Genomic DNA, 17886 nt, shown 5'->3' on the forward strand with positions numbered 1-17886 from the left:
GTGCATGATTGAACTCTATGGTTGTAACTTCAACACATACGTTTCTAGTATGCTCTGAGGTGATTATATGTACTTTTTCATCTTTCATTCAATGATTCTTACTCATGCAAGTGGGAGACTCTAGTCTTCATCATTGATCAGGTTGCACAAAGAAAGCCACATGGAAGGTATCTCAACCTCGATTAGCAACATGGGTTCAGTACCATTGACCATCCTTTAATAAAAATTTAGAATAGTTTTATTAGAGGCCTTGGCCTAGCCATTACCGTGAGGATAATAGGGCATGGAAAAATGGTGTTGAATATGGAATTTGTCATAAAGTTCACAAACATGCCAATTTTTGAAGGGATGACCATTATCTATGATGATAGACAAAGAAGTACCATATGGACATATGATGTAATTCAAAATTAAGGTAGCAATTTGTTTACTGGTGGCATTGGTTAAAGGAACAACTTCAATCCATTTTCTAAAATATTTTGTAGTAGTGACGATGAATTTATGACCATTAAATGAAGGTGGATGGATTTTGCACACGAGGTCAAGTCTCCACTCATAGAAGAGCCATGATCTAAAAATGATTTTTAATTCCTCTGCAGGTGCATGTATTAAGTCTCCATGTACCTGGCATTGCTTGCATTTCTTGATAAATTGATAAGCATCATTTTCCATAGTAGGCCAGTAGTAATTAGTGCGTAAGAGTTTCTTGGCTTGGGTAGGACCACTAGAATATTCCCCAATATATACCTTTGTGCTCCTATCATAAGGCATTGTTGGACTCATCACGCTCAAGACATCAAAGTAAAGTACCATCAAGACCCCAATCATAAAGGGTATTGACTAAAATGGTATAACGGGAGGCTCGACATATAAATGCTTTTCATGCTTTATTGGATGGGTCAAGAGGTAAAGTATTGTCATGTAAGTAGGTGTACATGTCCTCATACCACTGGGAATTAGGATGAATGATATTATTTTAATTGACAAAGTTATAGGTAGGTTCTAAGAGCGGTTCAACAAAGAACTCACAATATGTGGCATTACTTGGCATTATTACAAGTGAGGCTATGGTAGCCATTGCATCAACTGCTCTATTGTTATCCCTAGGAATTTGATCAAAGGTTATTTTTGTGAAATAATCTTTAAATTCATCCATCATTCTTTTGTACGACATCAGTTTTCATCTTTTCTCTTGTTGTCATATTTAAACTCTCTGATCACTAACTAGGAGTCACCAAGAACACATAATTCTAGGATTTTACATTGTACAACCATACATAGTCCCGAGAGTAATGTTTCATATTCCATAGTATTATTAGTACCTTGAAACAGTATCTTATAAGCCTTAGGTATACAGTCCCCTTGCAGTGTGACAAAGATAATTCCAGCACCAAGACCACCTTGTGTGAAGGAACCATCAAAATATAAAGTCCACATATGTGTAGATTCCACATTGAATATTGACTCATCAGATAAATTTATAATAAGTGGATGATCATCTGGAATAGGAGAATCAACAAGTTGATCTATTATTGCTTGTCCCTTTATTGTTTTTCTTTCTATATACACAATATTAAACTCACTGTTAATCATGACCCATTTAGCTAGTCATCTGGTAAGTGCTTCTTTATTGAAAAGATACTTAAGAGGATCAATTTTTGAAATCAGCTTTGTTTGATGTACAAGCATGTAATGTCCCAACTTCTGTGAAGAAAAAACTATGGCAAGACATGCTCCTTCCATATGAGTATAATTGAGCTCATATCCTACCAGAGTATGACTGATATAATATATAGCATGTTCTTTTCCTTTAGAGTCACACTATGTTAAATGTGCCCTCAATGTTGTGGTAGTTGCTGAGATGTAAAGGATTAGAGGCTTATCATCTTGTGGAAGGACTAACATAGGTGGTCATATTAAGTATTAAATTATTCTTTGAAAATCTTGTTCATAGTTCTCATCCCACCTAAATGGAACTTTCTTATGTAGCACGTGCTGAAAGGGTTGACATTTATTCACCAGTTATGCTATGAAATGGTGAATAGACTTTCAACCTTCCTTGCACGGATCTTAACTGACGAATATTCCTTGGTGGTTGCATTTCAAGTATATCTTTGACTTTAGCAGGGTCAGCTTCAATTCCTTTAGATGAAACAATGTATCCAAGGAGCTTCCCAAAGGTTACCCCAAAGACACATTTTTTTTGGATTCAGACAAACTTTGCATTTCTCCAATCTTGTGAAATGTTTATCCATGATTTCTAAGTGTCCCTCTTTGGTGTAAGAGCTTTCAAGGCATCATGTCATGAAAGATAGTAAGCTAATAGGTAGCTTCAGTGTTCTTCAACCACCTAATAGGTCATTGCAAGCTGATAGTTAGCTTTGGCATTCTTCAACCCAAAGAGAATGGCATTCCAAAAAAAAGTTTCCTAAGGAAAAGTAAATACAATTTGAATTTGATCCTCAGGAGCAATTATGATTTGATTATAGGCTGAGAAACCATCCATGAGGGATAACCTCTTGTGACTAGCTATTAATTCCACTAATATATCAATGTTTGGAAATGAGAAGTCATCCTTAAGAAAAGATTTATTTAAGTTTCTGAAATTTATGCAAACACACACATCCAATTAGGTTTTGAAAATGGCACCAAATTTCAGACCCACTCTGCATAATCGATAGGCCTTATGAATCCAACATCTAGTAGCTTTTGTAATCCTACCTTTTCTAATAGCACCATGTGGGGGTGCATTTTTCTTAACTTTTTCTTGACAGGTCTTTCTCCCAATAGAAAAGATGAGTGATGCATTGCCAATTAAGGATCAAGAACAGACATATTTTCCTAGGACCAAGAAATGTTAACTTGCCTTTCTTTGTAAAACAATACATGTTTGCTCTTTCTTCTAGGGTCAATGATTATGCTAAATGTATGATCCTTAGTTTCTCTTCTGTGCCAAGATTTATTGCTACTCTTTTCTCAACCAACATAGATCACTTTTTATGATATGATACGTGGGGAAGTGTGTCAAGCCTTCCATCCTTGGGTGCCTCAAGGAGGTTTTCACCATTGGATACATCCTTTATTTTTACATTTTCAAGGTCTAATGGCACTACACAATGATTTTCACTAGAAGGCCTATTTATATTTTCTAAAATTTTGTGACTAAAAGGCTTGTCACCCTCACCAAAGTAAGTTGCACTCTTAAGTTCTATGAAAAAACTAGCTCTATGATCCCTAAGAGGTATTTCACTCTGTGCTCCAAGAAAGTTTATGATTACCTCATCATTTTGAAAAATATCCAATTGTGATCCCAATAAATAAGTTGAGGGTGAATAAGGGGTAAAGAATCACGATCAGTCTCAAGATTATTAATGGGTTCGAGGGTACAAATAGAATCATAGTCGTATATATCAATGAAATCGTCACAGTAATTGATGGTACTTTCCTCACTAGTCTATGTTGCATTAGAGGACTTCCCTTCCTTACTCAAGTTTCCCTTAGTACTCAAGGTCTTATCATTCTGTGCATCATAACCCAAACCAAAAACCTTACATCTACCACTAGGTCTGATAGGTTTAAGTATATCTTTCTTTTGTAAGCCAAGAGGACTATGACCATCATAGCCATATCGTTTCATTATCTTAAGTCCTTTTCCATACTATTCAACTTGTATCTTGACTTCTATTTTTTTATTTTATTCCTTTTATGTTTCCTCATATTTGTAGAACCAACCAAGAAGATCCTCTTCTTCCATTTCATAATACAAGTTTCGACATTTTTTGAATATTGTAGGTTTGCAAACCATGGTAGTGGTATTATCTGATGTGGTTTCAATGATTTATCATTTTTCATAGGTTTGAGGAGATATAGGTAGCTTTCCAATGCAAAGAGCTCGACTCATAGAATATTCTCCCACCCTATGATCTTTTACTTTGATTTTAAACTCGGTCTCTTGGGATTTAGAAGTGGATGCTTTTAGAAACTCAAGATCGACATATGATTGACAAGAAGGTGATTCCTGATTGCTATGAATTGTAGATTAAGTCTAAGGATTTAAGTTATTACAATACATGAAAGGATTTTGATCCCCTGGTATAGTTATGTCATCATCTGGAAATTTAATGCATTGGTGATACATTGGAGGAACAACTTGCATTTCATGAATCCATGGTATACCAAGAAGAATATTATATGTCAAGGAGAGATCAAGAACTTGGAAAACCACATCCTTTACCACATGACCCACCTTGATTGGGAATTTAATTCAACATTTGGATGAATGTTCCTCCTCATCATAGGCTTTGATAGTAATTATTTCTTTGATCTAGTGTATTTTTAGAGAAGCCCAATTCTTTGATTGCTTTCAAGGTACAAATGTTGGGACCTATGCCTCCACCTATTAACACTCACTTGACCTTAACCTTATGGATAAATATTTCAATATTTAAGGATGTGTTATGGGGTTGATGCATAGAGTGATCATCAATTTTAATAAAAGTAAAGGTATGAGGGGCGGCGATATGACCTGCCATAGTTTGGAACTAATCTACATGTAGGTTGGTATGCACAATGGTATTTACAAGTGCTTGGTCAAGAATTGCTTTATGCTGAGGGGATAAGTAGAGAAGCTCAAGTATGGAAATTTGTGTGGATTTTTTTCCTAAAATCTCTAGGAGGTCATATTGTGAAGTGGGAGTTGTAGGTTTAGAACTAGAACCAGGAACTCGAAGAGTAATTGTGCCTCTATGGGTAATAATTTGGCATTTAGGATCTTTACCTTTGATTATAAAGGTGTTCACATGATTATCAAATTGACTAAGATGGTTTGCACAATAATTCTATTGAGCATTAGTATAAATAACACCATCGCCACATTTAGATGCTTTTCCTATATCTTTATCAAACGCCTCATGGTTGTAGTTACTAGAAGGAGTATGTCCATCCACTGTAATTTTACCCTCATCAAGAGTAAATGCAGAATGACATTGTGTAATTTGGACTAGTTAGTACTAGAGCTTTAGCAATAGACTTCTTAATGTGGGTGAATTATTCTTTAGCTTCAACACTATAATTGATTTTGGCATCTTTCTTCATCATCTCACTTAATGGCTTCACTATTTCGGCAAATCCAGTAATGAAATTTCTAACGAAATTAATCTTTCTTAAGAAAGATCTCATTTATTTCTTACTTGTTAGAATCTAGAGTTTAAACAATAATTGAACCTTATAAAGATTAATTGATATCCCCTTTTCTGATATGACAAGGTCTAACAATTTCCCTTTCGACACCCCAAACACACATTTCTTAGGGTTGAGGGATATCCCATTTTGTTTACACCTTTCTAATATTTTGTGAAAATGATTGCGATGTTCTTCATGCCTCTTGGAGAAAATAGTGGGGTCATCCATCTATATGATTATACATTTCTCAATCAATTCCTTAAAATCTATATCTATTTCTCTTTGAAACATTGAACCGACATTTACTAACCCAAACAAAATCTGCTGGTATGCAAAAGTACTCCACTTGGTGGTGAATGTTTTCTTCATATAGTATTCATAGTTGACCAGCACTTGGTTATATCTAGAATAACCATCAAGGAAATACATCATCTGTGACCCATTCACAATTTGCAATAATTCATCTAAGGATGACAACGGGTAATTATCTTTCTCATATGCCTTGTTAAGGTTACAAATATATACACATATCCTGGTCTCTCTATTTTTCTTTCGTACTAGTACCAAGTTTTATACCCATGTGGAATGGTGAAGAGGGAAGGTAATTTTAGCCATGAGTATCTTCTGAACTTCCTTGAAGATGAGATATTCTATGAGGGGATTCATCAGACATTGTTTCTGTCTGAAAAGCTTTGTGTTGGGTTTGAAAGGAATTGTATGAGTGATTATAGAAGTGTCAAAATTATTCAAATCTTCATATCCTCAAGCTATGACATCTATGTACTCCTTCAAAATCTTTATAATTTTCTCTCTCAGCTTAAGTGCAAGTTTTTCCAATGAAAACCATATTTTGTTAACCATTATAGCCAATATTGTATAGCTCATATTTTCCATCCTTGAAATCAGTAGTCAACTTCTACTTTCTTCTAGGGTCAGAATCAAACAGGCATTTGAGGGTAGCCATCCCCTTAGGAATGACATTTATGGAGAGTTTCGTAATACGCTAAGTGTCTTCCTCACCAACAAAGTTTTTTCTATCATCTTCATTAATAATTTGGTCTTCAAAGGTGCCCAGATTAGAAAGAAAAACCAAGATATTTTTATCATCTTCAAAGACTTGGAAATGAGCAATGTTGTTAGGTAAAAAAGACATCAAGACTAGCTCTACAGAGAATCTCTTCAATGAGGACTCACTTACTGGTTCTAACATACTTGCAGCCACAACCAATGTATTTGGTATACGATTACTCTTCTCAGGTATGATTTGAATGTCAAAGGTGTCAAAATCCCCAATCAGAACCTAGACAAAAATTTTGTATGCTGCTAGTCTCTTATCATGACATGCATACTAGCTTCTCACCTATTTGACTACCAATTATCAATCTCCCTAAACCTTCGAACACTTTTCTCCTTTCTTCAAGGCTAAGAGGAGTCCTCTGATGAGGTCTTCATACTTAGTCATATTATTGGTACAAGAAAACTACAATTGGTACGAGGCTAAGAAAGCCTTACCTTTGGGATTGGTTAACTCAACTCTAGCTCCACTTCCTTGCTTAGACCTTGGTCCATCAAACTTTAGGAGCCATATTTCACCCTTATTTTTCTCAACAATTTTTCTCTTAGATATAGTGGGTTTAGAATCTTGAAGCCCTCCCACTGCTTCCTCTTGTGTTTTCATAGGACTCTTCACTACCTGTGGGATGATTGATTCCATCGATGGTTATACTGGAGACTATATGAGATCATGCACTTTTGTAATCTCTATTTGTAGATGGATATCTTCTCTAGTCTATTCATGTTCCTTGCAACATTTAGGATATTGGGAGGTTCATTGGGTTTAGGCTTCTCATAACTAGAAACATGAATGGTTTTGACTTCATTATGTTCATTTTTCTTCAAGGATACATCTTCAAAAGGGAGAGCATTAAGGAAATCATCAACGATTTAATCCTCTTGCACCAAAGTATCTTCATATGTAAGACAAACTTTAGGAGAAGGACAAACATGATTCATTAATGCTTCATCTCTAGTGGGAAATCCACTGAAATGAAAAGAGGGAATGATATCAGAAGAAAAGGTAGCTAAAATATCATCCCCTTGCACCAAATGATCCTTATGGGGGAGATACATTTTAGGATAACCATCATTCTTCAAAGATTCATCCTTAGGAGGGAGATTTTTGAAAGAAGTGTTCATAACCTCTTCTTGCACCAATGTGCCCTCATTGGTAGGACCAAATTTAGGAGAGGGTAAATCAATGTCCATCAACACTTCTTCTCTAGGAAAGGTATCATGTATGGAAGATAAAGTATTATTAAGTCCAAGGTGTTTATGATATCATCCTCTTGCTCTAAGATACTCTAACTAGAGAGGCATTTTTTAGGAGAAAGATCATCATAAATTTTCAAAATTTCATCCTTAAGGGGAAGAGTTATAAAAGAAGTCTTAATAATATTTTCTTGCACCAAATTATCCTCATGAATAAGAGAAGATTCAGAAGAAGAATTATCATGGTTCATGAGGGCCTCATTTATAAAAGCTAAATCTTGATAAAGAGGATTGTCAACCACATCAATTTATTTTATGACAAACTTCATAAATAGGATTCATAGAAGGTAAAGGTTCATAAAGAGGATTGTCAAGCGTGACAATATCCTTGTGAATTGTTTGACATTTAGAGGATGATTTAGAGAGAAGGGTGAATTCATAATGAGTTTCATCCATCATCTAAAGGTCATCATAACTAAATGGCTTACACATTATGTTGATTAACCTTTGGCAAAAGGATGGTTTAGAAGACTTAGGATAAAGGAAACCATTAAGAGTCTCCTCAAGTTCTTCTCTACTATATAATTCCTTGAAAGGATAGTCATCATAAGCAAATGTATTGTCAAATGCACGATAGTCTTGCCAAGATTAATTTGACATTTTGAAAATAAATGCTAACTATTGTAATGAAATGAGGTAAAGCATGCAAAGACACAAATGCATAAAACACAATTTTTTTGATGTATTTTTTATGTTTATTTTTTATTTTTTATGTAATTTTATTTTAGCTATGAAATGAATGTATCTAAATCTGAAAAACAAACTTGGAAAATTTTGCAACCCACAAGTTAATTTTAGAATTATAAATTACCTTTTTTGTGAATTCAACCTCTAAATTTATGCATTTCAATTGGAAATTCAATATATGAGTGCAAATTTGAAAGCTAACATGCATACAAATAAGATTTGAAGATGAAAAATTAGAATTAAGAATGAAATATATTGGTTTCACCCAAATGTAATGGTGTAATTTGGAACTAGGTTTTCACCAAGTAGGATAAGACCACCAATTACCCAGATTAACCAATACATTAAAAGGATGATGGACCCTCAATAGATCCAACCTCAATTCTATTAAGAAGAGGGTTGAATGTTGATTGAGGTCCTATTTCACCTTTTTTTTGAGTTGAAGTTGTGTTTGAATTAGGTTTTCAATTGCAAGTATAAAATCTATAACAAACAATGAGACATTTAAATGTAATGATGAAAATAGAGTGTTGTAAAAATCAAACAAAGCTATAAAATAAGATCTGAGCAAGATAAGAGGATCAAAGCTTGTACGTAGAAGTTCAAGAAAAATTGTCGAGATCGGGGCACTCGGTACCCTGGTACGGGCTGAACTAGGATGAAGCACCCTGGTCCTCGGTGAGTGCCCTGGTCCTCGATGAATGCCCTAGTGCCTCTACAATGCCCTAGTCCTAAGGTGTCTCCACAACTTCTACAAAAAGCAATTCACCTCTGGTAATCTCTACATCAAACAGAGGTAAAGAATTGGACACTTCTAATGAAATTCAAACTTTAGATGCAGATGAGAAAGTCCTTTCCAAACTAGAAAGCCATCAGGCAAAGGAGTCTAGTGTACATGTCTCCATAATCAGAACCAAACCCAGTTCTCCAAAACACATGTATGCAAAAATATATTCTCTGCACCATTTATTCTTCCCCCTATCACATCTTCTATGCAATATGTTGATTTCTCCAATGTAGATCCTGTTTAGAGGCTTGAAATTGGAGAAGTATTCATATCTTCTGCAAGACAAAATTTCCAGAAGAAAGATAAGATAATTGAATATCTCTTGTTAGCCCTTCATTTTGTTGTTCCTAAATGTCAATTAGACCTGGAAACCTCTTGTATAGAAAAATACAAAATATTGATCAACTCTTTGAATAGTCATGAGGAGAAGATAAGAGAAAAATATGAAAAGGAAAAGGCTGATGATAAGCAAAAGCTTCTGCAAGAGTTCAAGGCCAAATGTGAATCCGCACCTCTACCTCTCTTAGCTAATCTCGTAGGACCAATCTTACCTAGATAACAGTGACATATTGTTTTCTTTCAATCTTTAGTGGCCGGATGCCACCAAAAGTATTAAGGATGAAATGAACATCATTGAAGATAAAATCCAGCAGGCTCAGCAGAACTTCAAACTATCAAAAGACTTATCTGGCTCTAAAAGATCAAAGATTGAAGATCTTCATAGCAAGTACTATTAGCTACATCAGCAAAGGGACAATATTATTCTTCCCTTAAGAAAATTGAGATATTTTAGAAATAAAAGTATCTTGCTCTTGAATCATGCTCTCTCTTTTTTGCCTCCCAGTTCAGTTATTCTAATCCCTTCCATCAGTGAAGCAGAACAACTACATGCATCTGTGTTAGCACATGTTGAACTTCTAACAGATGCTCTTTCTCACTAGGATATGCACAAGGATGCCTAGACTGACCATGCTAAGAGCATCAAAGGTTTCTCCGACAAGCATTGATTATCTCCCTTAAGAGGAGTTTTTTAGTCTTATTTTAGTTTTGCTTTTTACCCTTTGCCATTGTTGTCAAAGCAGGAATAGTTAGTGTGCAGTAGTATCAGTAATATTCATCAGTATTTAAAACTCTCTTTTATGTTATTATTCTCAGCAAAACTTTTACTGTATAACTTTTATTGTCATCAATGACAAAGGGGGAGATTGTTGATCTATTTGCCATTGTTTTCATTGATGCCATATATTTCATATGTATATATCTGGTCTATAATGTATGTATGTAGTTCGGACTAGTTATATTACTTTTTCACATGCATTTTTTCTTTCTTTTCGTACACACAATTTGTGGTCCATTACTCTACCTAACTAGAAAGACTCATTTTGAGTCTAGTCCCATCTGGACATGATGATTCTACACGTCTCAAGATGCTTTAGATCCGATCCTATTTGGATATGCTACTTGTTAGAATCTGACACTACACAAAGAAATTTTTGGTTGGTGTTATGCATTGGATAAGTCCTGTCTCACCACTTCTGAATGAGCCGACTTGTCATGTTAAGCTTTTTGTTTATGTGAATATATATTGCAACTTATATCATGTGAAATGTGTGTGGTTGTTGAAAGACAACTAATTTGTGTACTACATGCAAAGAATACTGTGAATGTGCATTGTGAGTAAATATTGTATAGTGAATAAAGAAGAACTACTTATGTACTGTGAAAGAACTGTAATCTATGCATGTGACAAATGCAACTACAACAGTTCAATATTGTGTAACTCATGTTCCGGCTATAAGACATCTTTTGTTCGGGATAGTGAATCCAAACCAATAGTGAGCCAAATCGACAATGAGCCAACACCCTTTGTATTGTGTAACTAGTTGCATACTACTCTATTCCTAAGAGAATCTTCTCTCTATAGTTTTTCCCATATTTGGTTTTCCACATACAAAATTCGGGTGTTATGTGTTATGTCTCTTTTGTTTACTGCACTTAGATTATGTTACACCATTAGTTAATTAGAAGTTTAAATAAGTTCAAAGGAATACTGATTCACCCCTCCCTTCTTACTATTATTTTTATTCATTAGAGCAAACATGGCACGATCTTCTTCTCATACACATACCCTAGTGCAAGGGGGAAAAAATCAAGATATTGGTCTTTTCATCTCTCTAGATCCTCCTTATTCTCCTAGAGCCTATATAAGTCATCAAAACATTTGTAGAGAAGATGATGTTATGCATTTAATTCATGACTTATCTCCACACATAACATTAAGAAAGGATGAGGCCTTAGATGATAAGGATCTTCCTTCCCAATCTATTAAAGAGGACATGCATGATGATAGAAAGGAAAGATATGCTTCACAAGATATTTCTTCTTCATCTACTAATTCTTTTCTTCCCTCTAAACATTCTTACACTACAAATTTCAAATAGATTCATTACAATTTCCGCCCCCCCCCCCCCCCCCCCCCGCCTTCTCAATTAAGAAATTCTTATAGGATTGGCTATAACATAATATAAAAACAAGATTATAGAGGACAAGGACTTAGAAAATTTGAACAACACAAAAGGCCTATGACACTATAATGATTCTCCGATGGATCACCTCCTTAGGATTCAAGACTTCAAAGATCATCTTGCCAAACAATGGATGCATCAAGAGGCTAAAAGGCTTCTTCTTCAATGACTCCTTTTTGTTAATTTCATCAAACTCATGATCATGATGCTAATGATTATCTGGGTCTTAAAGAAAGTATACAAAAATCAATTGATAATGGAACTGTTAAAATCATTGAAGACAATCCTTCTTCTTCTAACAACTCTTGTCCTAAATTTCAAAAGTCTAAATCAACACCTATTGATGGTCAAGGACAATTAGCAACTAGAATCTTTTGGAGGTTAAAGTATGGCAAGAATGTTGACAAACTTGGTGCATTTACCCTTTACTTTTCAACTACCAATGATGTGTTTTTAACAAATTTTAGAAACAAATACACAATATCAAGCATCTTGTCCATCAAGTTTGCACATATTCCAATACAAAGTTGAATGAAATATCACAATAATGTTAAACTCTTTTTTTGATAAATTTAAGAAAAATAACACAATTTTAAGCATGTTGACCATCAAGTTTGTGTTAAAGTGGATTAGACATATAGTTAATTTTAATTTTGGTGGTATTCACAAAGGTCAGCTATTGTACGTGCAAGAAAATGTTTATTGTATGTTATTTCAACAATTTTGAATGCTCTTGTTATCGTATTAATTTGACCTTTCACTTCCACAGCTGTCACCTTTTGTTGTTGTCGACGTGCTATCTATCACTACATTGCCCCACTTCATTGATATCATATAATTATTTATATACAATCAGTGATCCAGAGAGGAGTCAAGACTCCTTGTGGAACCGACATGTTTCCTCAAGGATTCGTGACTCCTATGTGGAGCACGTTGGCACATATTACAAATGCAATACCCACGATAATATCGTCGGGTCTAACATAACAAATAATCGGTCAACCAAGCCGATGTGATAACATACAATAGATCGATAATTTATAAAATAAAATAATATAATTAATAATTTGAATAATTAGTAACAAAAGATTGTTACTAATTATTCATAATGTTGATTATAATATTAATCATAGTATTCCATCGATCAGTCTATATGTGATCAAAATAATAAGTAGAGATATACGGATAACTACAAGACAAATGTCTAAGACTGTAAGGCCAATTAGACATTTGGTTTATCCGATCGATCTATCTATTTCAACACTCCCTCTTAGCAAGGGAGGATAATCTTCTATCCCACAACACCTTATTATGATCACAATAGATTCATCTAGAAGAGAGAGATATATCACCTCACTGTGCACCCAATAGCTTCATCTATTGTGTGAGAGAAATATATCAACTCACTGTGATATCAAGAATTATGGCATATCCACGGATATCATGTCACATGATGTCCACCATAAATCTTTTAATGCCATATCCACTATTATGGTTTGTCCACGGATATCTACTCAATCCTTTCCCCTATACAACACATAAACTAAAACTTTTTGTGTCTTTCTTGTGGTGGAAATTTATAGTCAAAACAAAAGCAAAGCGATAAAGGGACAAAACAAATCCTTGTAATCCGTGATTTCAAATTCTTTCGAGGCAGCGGCCTTGATGGACCTACCATTTGTAGTTTCCTTATCCTCTCCTCTTGACTCTTCTCTTGACTCCTATGGTGGAGAGTGGAGAGTGGAAACCAGGTTAATGTTTTTCTGCAACTTCGTGCAACCTACTGTCTATATTGCAGCGACATGGCGTTCTTATCTGCCTCAAAAATATTAATTTAACACAGAGATACAAATAGGGAGAATTGAGTAAATCTCTGTACAGGCCAGCATGAAAGGGGTTAGTCAGAGGGTCGTGAGGACGGTGAGTGCATTTCTGGCTTGCTTAATAGTGGTGGGATTTGTGTCCATTGCTATTGATGAACAACTCCAGGCTTCCTTCACTCCGATTGTCATCAGCATGCAAAAGCTCTTCCCTTCAGAGATGGACGATTTGCATGCAAAAGATCCAGATATTGTAAGATATTCTCACCTTTTTAATTCATCAGTAACTGCAATAGGCATAACTGACCTTAATTTTTCGACAGGATTATGTCTGTAATTAATTGTGTGTTCCTTTCTAATCTATAATCAGAAAGAGTACAGTGAAGAATTGAATTATAGTGATATATAGAAGTTTCTGTAATTAATTGCATGTATATAAATTAATGTTTTAGATCATATTTTGTAATTAAGAAAAGAAAGAAATCAGTAAAGAATTGAATTACAGTGATCTATTTCTGCCTCTGAAATAAATATTAATTCAAAAATAAATACACATGATTTCACAAATAATTTTTGAAATTGCAAAGATATTTTAAATAGATCTAAAGAGATACCAGTTCTGAATCTTCTATAAGGTAAATTATTGAAAATATAATTTTCCCCTGTTTTTAGACAGGTGTAATAAACATGTCTATGCTAATTTATAAGATTTCAATATAAAATTAACAGTTCACAAATAGGTGTGATTTAGAGCCCTGCACTGATTTACAGTTTCCCCTGTTTCTCGCAGCCTCCTTATAATTCATCAGATGTTACAGACGAGCTAAAAGTATGCCTTTCAAAAGCGGCGAACCAGGAGAAAACAGTTCTAATCACGACTCTGAATGCGGCGTGGGCGCAGAACAACAGCATGGTGGATTTATTCCTGAAAAGTTTCCACATCGGTAACGGAACCGAGGCGTTGTTGAAAAATTTGTTGATTGTTGCCGTAGATGAGAAGGCGCTCAATCGCTGCCGGGAAATTCATCCGCATTGTTATCTGATGAAAACAGAGGGAGTCGATTTCTCGGGAGAAAATCTTTACATGACTCGAGGTTATTTGAAAATGATGTGGAGAAGGCTTCGTTTCTTCGGACAAGTGTTGGAGCGAGGATATAACTTCGTTTTCTCGGTAAGTTTGGTTTTCATGTTCGTCAAGGGTTTGGAGAAAATTGTACAGTAAATTAATATCATATTTCCTGAATTTTCATCAGAATAATTCAGATTATATTATTATCATCCAGGATGCGGATATTATGTGGTTTCGAGATCCCTTTACTAAATTCTCATCCAAGGCAGACTTCCAAGTAGCATCAAATCGTTATAGAAGGAAAGCAACTAATCTCTACAATAAGCCCAACGCAGGATTCATGTATGTTCGCTCCAATGAAAAGACAGTTGATTTTTTCAACTTTTGGTATCGATCCAAGAAAGATTATCCCCGTAAAAATGAGCAACAAGTGTTGAACCTACTGAAATGGGATGAGTTCAGACGCAGGCGACTTGAATTCGAATTCCTTGACACTAAATATTTTGGCGGGTACTGTGAAAGAACGAAAGATGTGAACTCGGTTTGTACCATGCATGCCAACTTTTGTGAACTCAGATTGAAGGCCAAGGTTATTGATTTGAGAAATACTCTTTCCGACTGGGAGAAATATAAGCAACAAGAAAAGCTAGGTAAAGGCAAGGATGTGCTCTGGACATCTCCAGACGCATGTCAGAATTCTTTTCGCCGATGAAGACTGTTTTAATACTATCATTATCATTTAATTTTCCCAGAACATCTGCTCCTAATTCAAAGAAATTGGGGAAAATTCTGAACTATTCATGTGTAATTAGGTTGAAATCATCTAAATTAGAAGAAAACAATTAGTGTCCTACAAATTCGACCATTGATTTTGTTACTTTCCATTTACAATTTTCAAAGAAATCATATTGATAACTTCCTGAACTGGAATGAACAGACGTGTCTGTACAGTGGAAATCTGCTGTAGACGTCCCCACGTTTACGTAGTTTTGTGGGATTCTCGTGAAAGTGTTCGTAGTTATTTTTGTTAATTTCCATTTTCACATTTTAGAAAATCAAATTAACTACCACCTACAAAATTTAAATATTTGTTTGCATCCAATTTAGACGTTTCATCAGATATTGAAAAAAATCATTTAGAGCAACACTAACAAGAGACGCATTGTGTCATGTTTCTCTCGATGGTGTGATGTTTTGGGTTAGTACAAAGTTTTAGTGGGAGAAGCATTTAGGAAAATTGACAAATCAATATGGTATGACAATCTTACTATTGCATTTTGTGTCTTTGTATTGACTTAGGCTTTCTAATTAGGCTGAAGATGTTGACTTAATTTGACTTTTTAGAAATGTATATTTATGCAAGCTGTTAACAATTTAGTAGAACTAGGAATATGTGATAACTCTTAACAATAAATGTTTAGTGAAACAAATTCAACCATATAAGAGGAAGGCATTTGCTTATGAACACTTTCATATTTCTTGTTAAGTTATTACTAAAGGGTAAAAAGGAGTACTTAAACCGTATTTAACCAATTTACAAGTACAAAACAATAGTATACACAAGGGAAAAGCCTATCAAATGATCCAACTATCTCTAAGAAATTTGTTTGAAGCTCTTGCATTCACAAGGTATACAAGATTTAGAAAGGAAGGAGAATTGAAAGAGTCAATAAACTTATTGAAGGAGATGCATTCAATAATAGTTTTTGGCCTCCTAAGGCCCTCCCATTACTTGGTAATTAGAGTCTTGTGTCTCCATGGTCACATTGAACGTTGTTATTCAAATTTTAAGCATTATTTTCACTATCCCACTTTGTAAGTGGGTCTAATATATTGGACTCAAGTATGAAACACAACCCTTCAGATCATTTCGAGCTTACTCGAGGTTCTTAGAAGCTTTGGAATATTCACCTTGCAAATTTTGGGAACATTCACCTAATAAAAGCAAGCACCCCAAAATTTTAGCATTAGATAGTTTTTTAATTAAAATAAATGTATATTTATTGAACACAAATAATGTTTTGTTATTAACCAAAAAATATATTATATTTATTATTTTATTTTTATTTTTTTGATCAGTAATAGTTATATTTTATTAGTTAAGACTAAAAGGTACATCTGCATCAAAATTTCCCAAAAACAAACCGCTTCCCCAAACCACCCACAAAAACTATCCAAACTGATGGGGAGGCTACTCAAAGAGAGATAATACCTTGTTTAAGGGAAATCAAATGTTGTCCTAGTGGGCTTCATGCATTGTTCATATTGTCTTCTAATCAATTTAGACACCTAAGCTCCCTAGGAGTGCTCCCAATCCAGATGTGCTCATTGATTGTTCAAGCATGGTTGAGATTCACTGGGGTAAATCAAACCTTACACTCTAGAACTCCTAACAAGTGCTTGCAAATGTTGTAGAAGGTGTTTGTGATATTTTCTGAAGTCAATCAATTGGTTTTGAGTGAGGGTTTCATTCTTTTCCCCATCGCTCCTTCCTTTTCCTATTTTCTAGGCCTACTAGCCCTAGAGCCCCAATTAGCCCTACCTAACCAGATTCTGTGGATTTTCTCCCAACTTCTTCAACGACCCACACAAAATCTTTCTTGATCAGGATACCCCTTTGGAAGTACTTTCTAACTTTTGAATTTAGGAATCTAAGTTTGACCGTATAGGTACAAAACTTGAGAAATACTGGTTTTAGGTGGTTTTGGGCTTGTTTTGGTCTTTTTCCAAGGTTTAGATGTCTTCCTTCATCTGCCACACCACCAAATTCACACATATGTTCTGCCACATATCTCTTGTTCATCCCAAACACTCTGCAACTCCAACCCTTCTCTTTCCTACAAACACAAGGCATAATCTCATTCATTTCCTAGCCAAGCTATGACTGAGCTCCCCTAGGAAATGATGATCATTGGCCTTTCAATGACCTCCAAAGAAAAATAAAAGTTATATAAACTGTACAAAGGTTTGATGGCTTGAATCCAAAGGGTTATTGAGAAGAACTCAAAGGACTTAAAGCTGGAACCATGTCTGTGCCTCTCAAACTTTTTCAGGTCGAGAGCTTACAAAATGAGAAACTCAATTCAAACCTGAAAATAAACTAATCAAATTACTTCTTGAGAACTACAAGAACATGCAAAAAACAATAAGCAAAGTACAATAATGCAATCAATCCATTAAGTATGGATTGCTGCTCTAAGTCTTGATAAAATGCAATGCAAAACTTCAAAATTGGTCTCAAAATGTATCCCAATCTAATCCAGGCGTTGAAAAACCTTATTACATTTATTCTAAAATATTTTATATGCCATTTGTGGCCTAACTAACTCTCCATCGGTTTCCTAACCAACCCTTTGCACAAAAATGCAAAAAGTTGCTCAATGTTGCAAAAAGTTGTCGAGCAACTTTGACAATTTTTGCCAAAATGTGCATTTTTGCCTTACGTGCTTAATTTTCTCCTCCAAACCATCTAAGATGAGTAAAAACCAT

The 17886-nt window shown here is 34.8% G+C and overlaps 1 protein-coding gene across 1 annotated transcript; it reads left to right on the forward strand.

Moving 5' to 3' along the window:
- The first annotated feature begins 13150 nt into the window (after positions 1-13150).
- On the forward strand, positions 13151-15321 carry LOC131073449 (uncharacterized protein At4g15970-like). The gene is made up of 3 exons (XM_059209397.1): positions 13151-13581; positions 14119-14499; positions 14612-15321. The coding sequence occupies exons 1-3, from the start codon at positions 13396-13398 to the stop codon at positions 15107-15109; spliced, it is 1065 nt and encodes a 354-aa protein (XP_059065380.1). The 5' UTR covers positions 13151-13395; the 3' UTR covers positions 15110-15321.
- The last annotated feature ends 2565 nt before the right edge of the window (positions 15322-17886 follow it).

This window comes from Cryptomeria japonica, chromosome 7 (assembly GCF_030272615.1).
Source record: "Cryptomeria japonica chromosome 7, Sugi_1.0, whole genome shotgun sequence".
NCBI classification, from domain to species: domain Eukaryota; kingdom Viridiplantae; phylum Streptophyta; class Pinopsida; order Cupressales; family Cupressaceae; genus Cryptomeria; species Cryptomeria japonica.

Coding starts and splice junctions, on each gene's coding strand:
- LOC131073449 (XM_059209397.1), top strand. CDS start 13,396: ATGAAAGGGGTTAGTCAGAGGGTCGTGAGGACGGTGAGTGCATTTCTG. Junction 13,582..14,118: donor ATGCAAAAGATCCAGATATT/GTAAGATATTCT, acceptor TGTTTCTCGCAG/CCTCCTTATAATTCATCAGA. Junction 14,500..14,611: donor GATATAACTTCGTTTTCTCG/GTAAGTTTGGTT, acceptor ATTATCATCCAG/GATGCGGATATTATGTGGTT.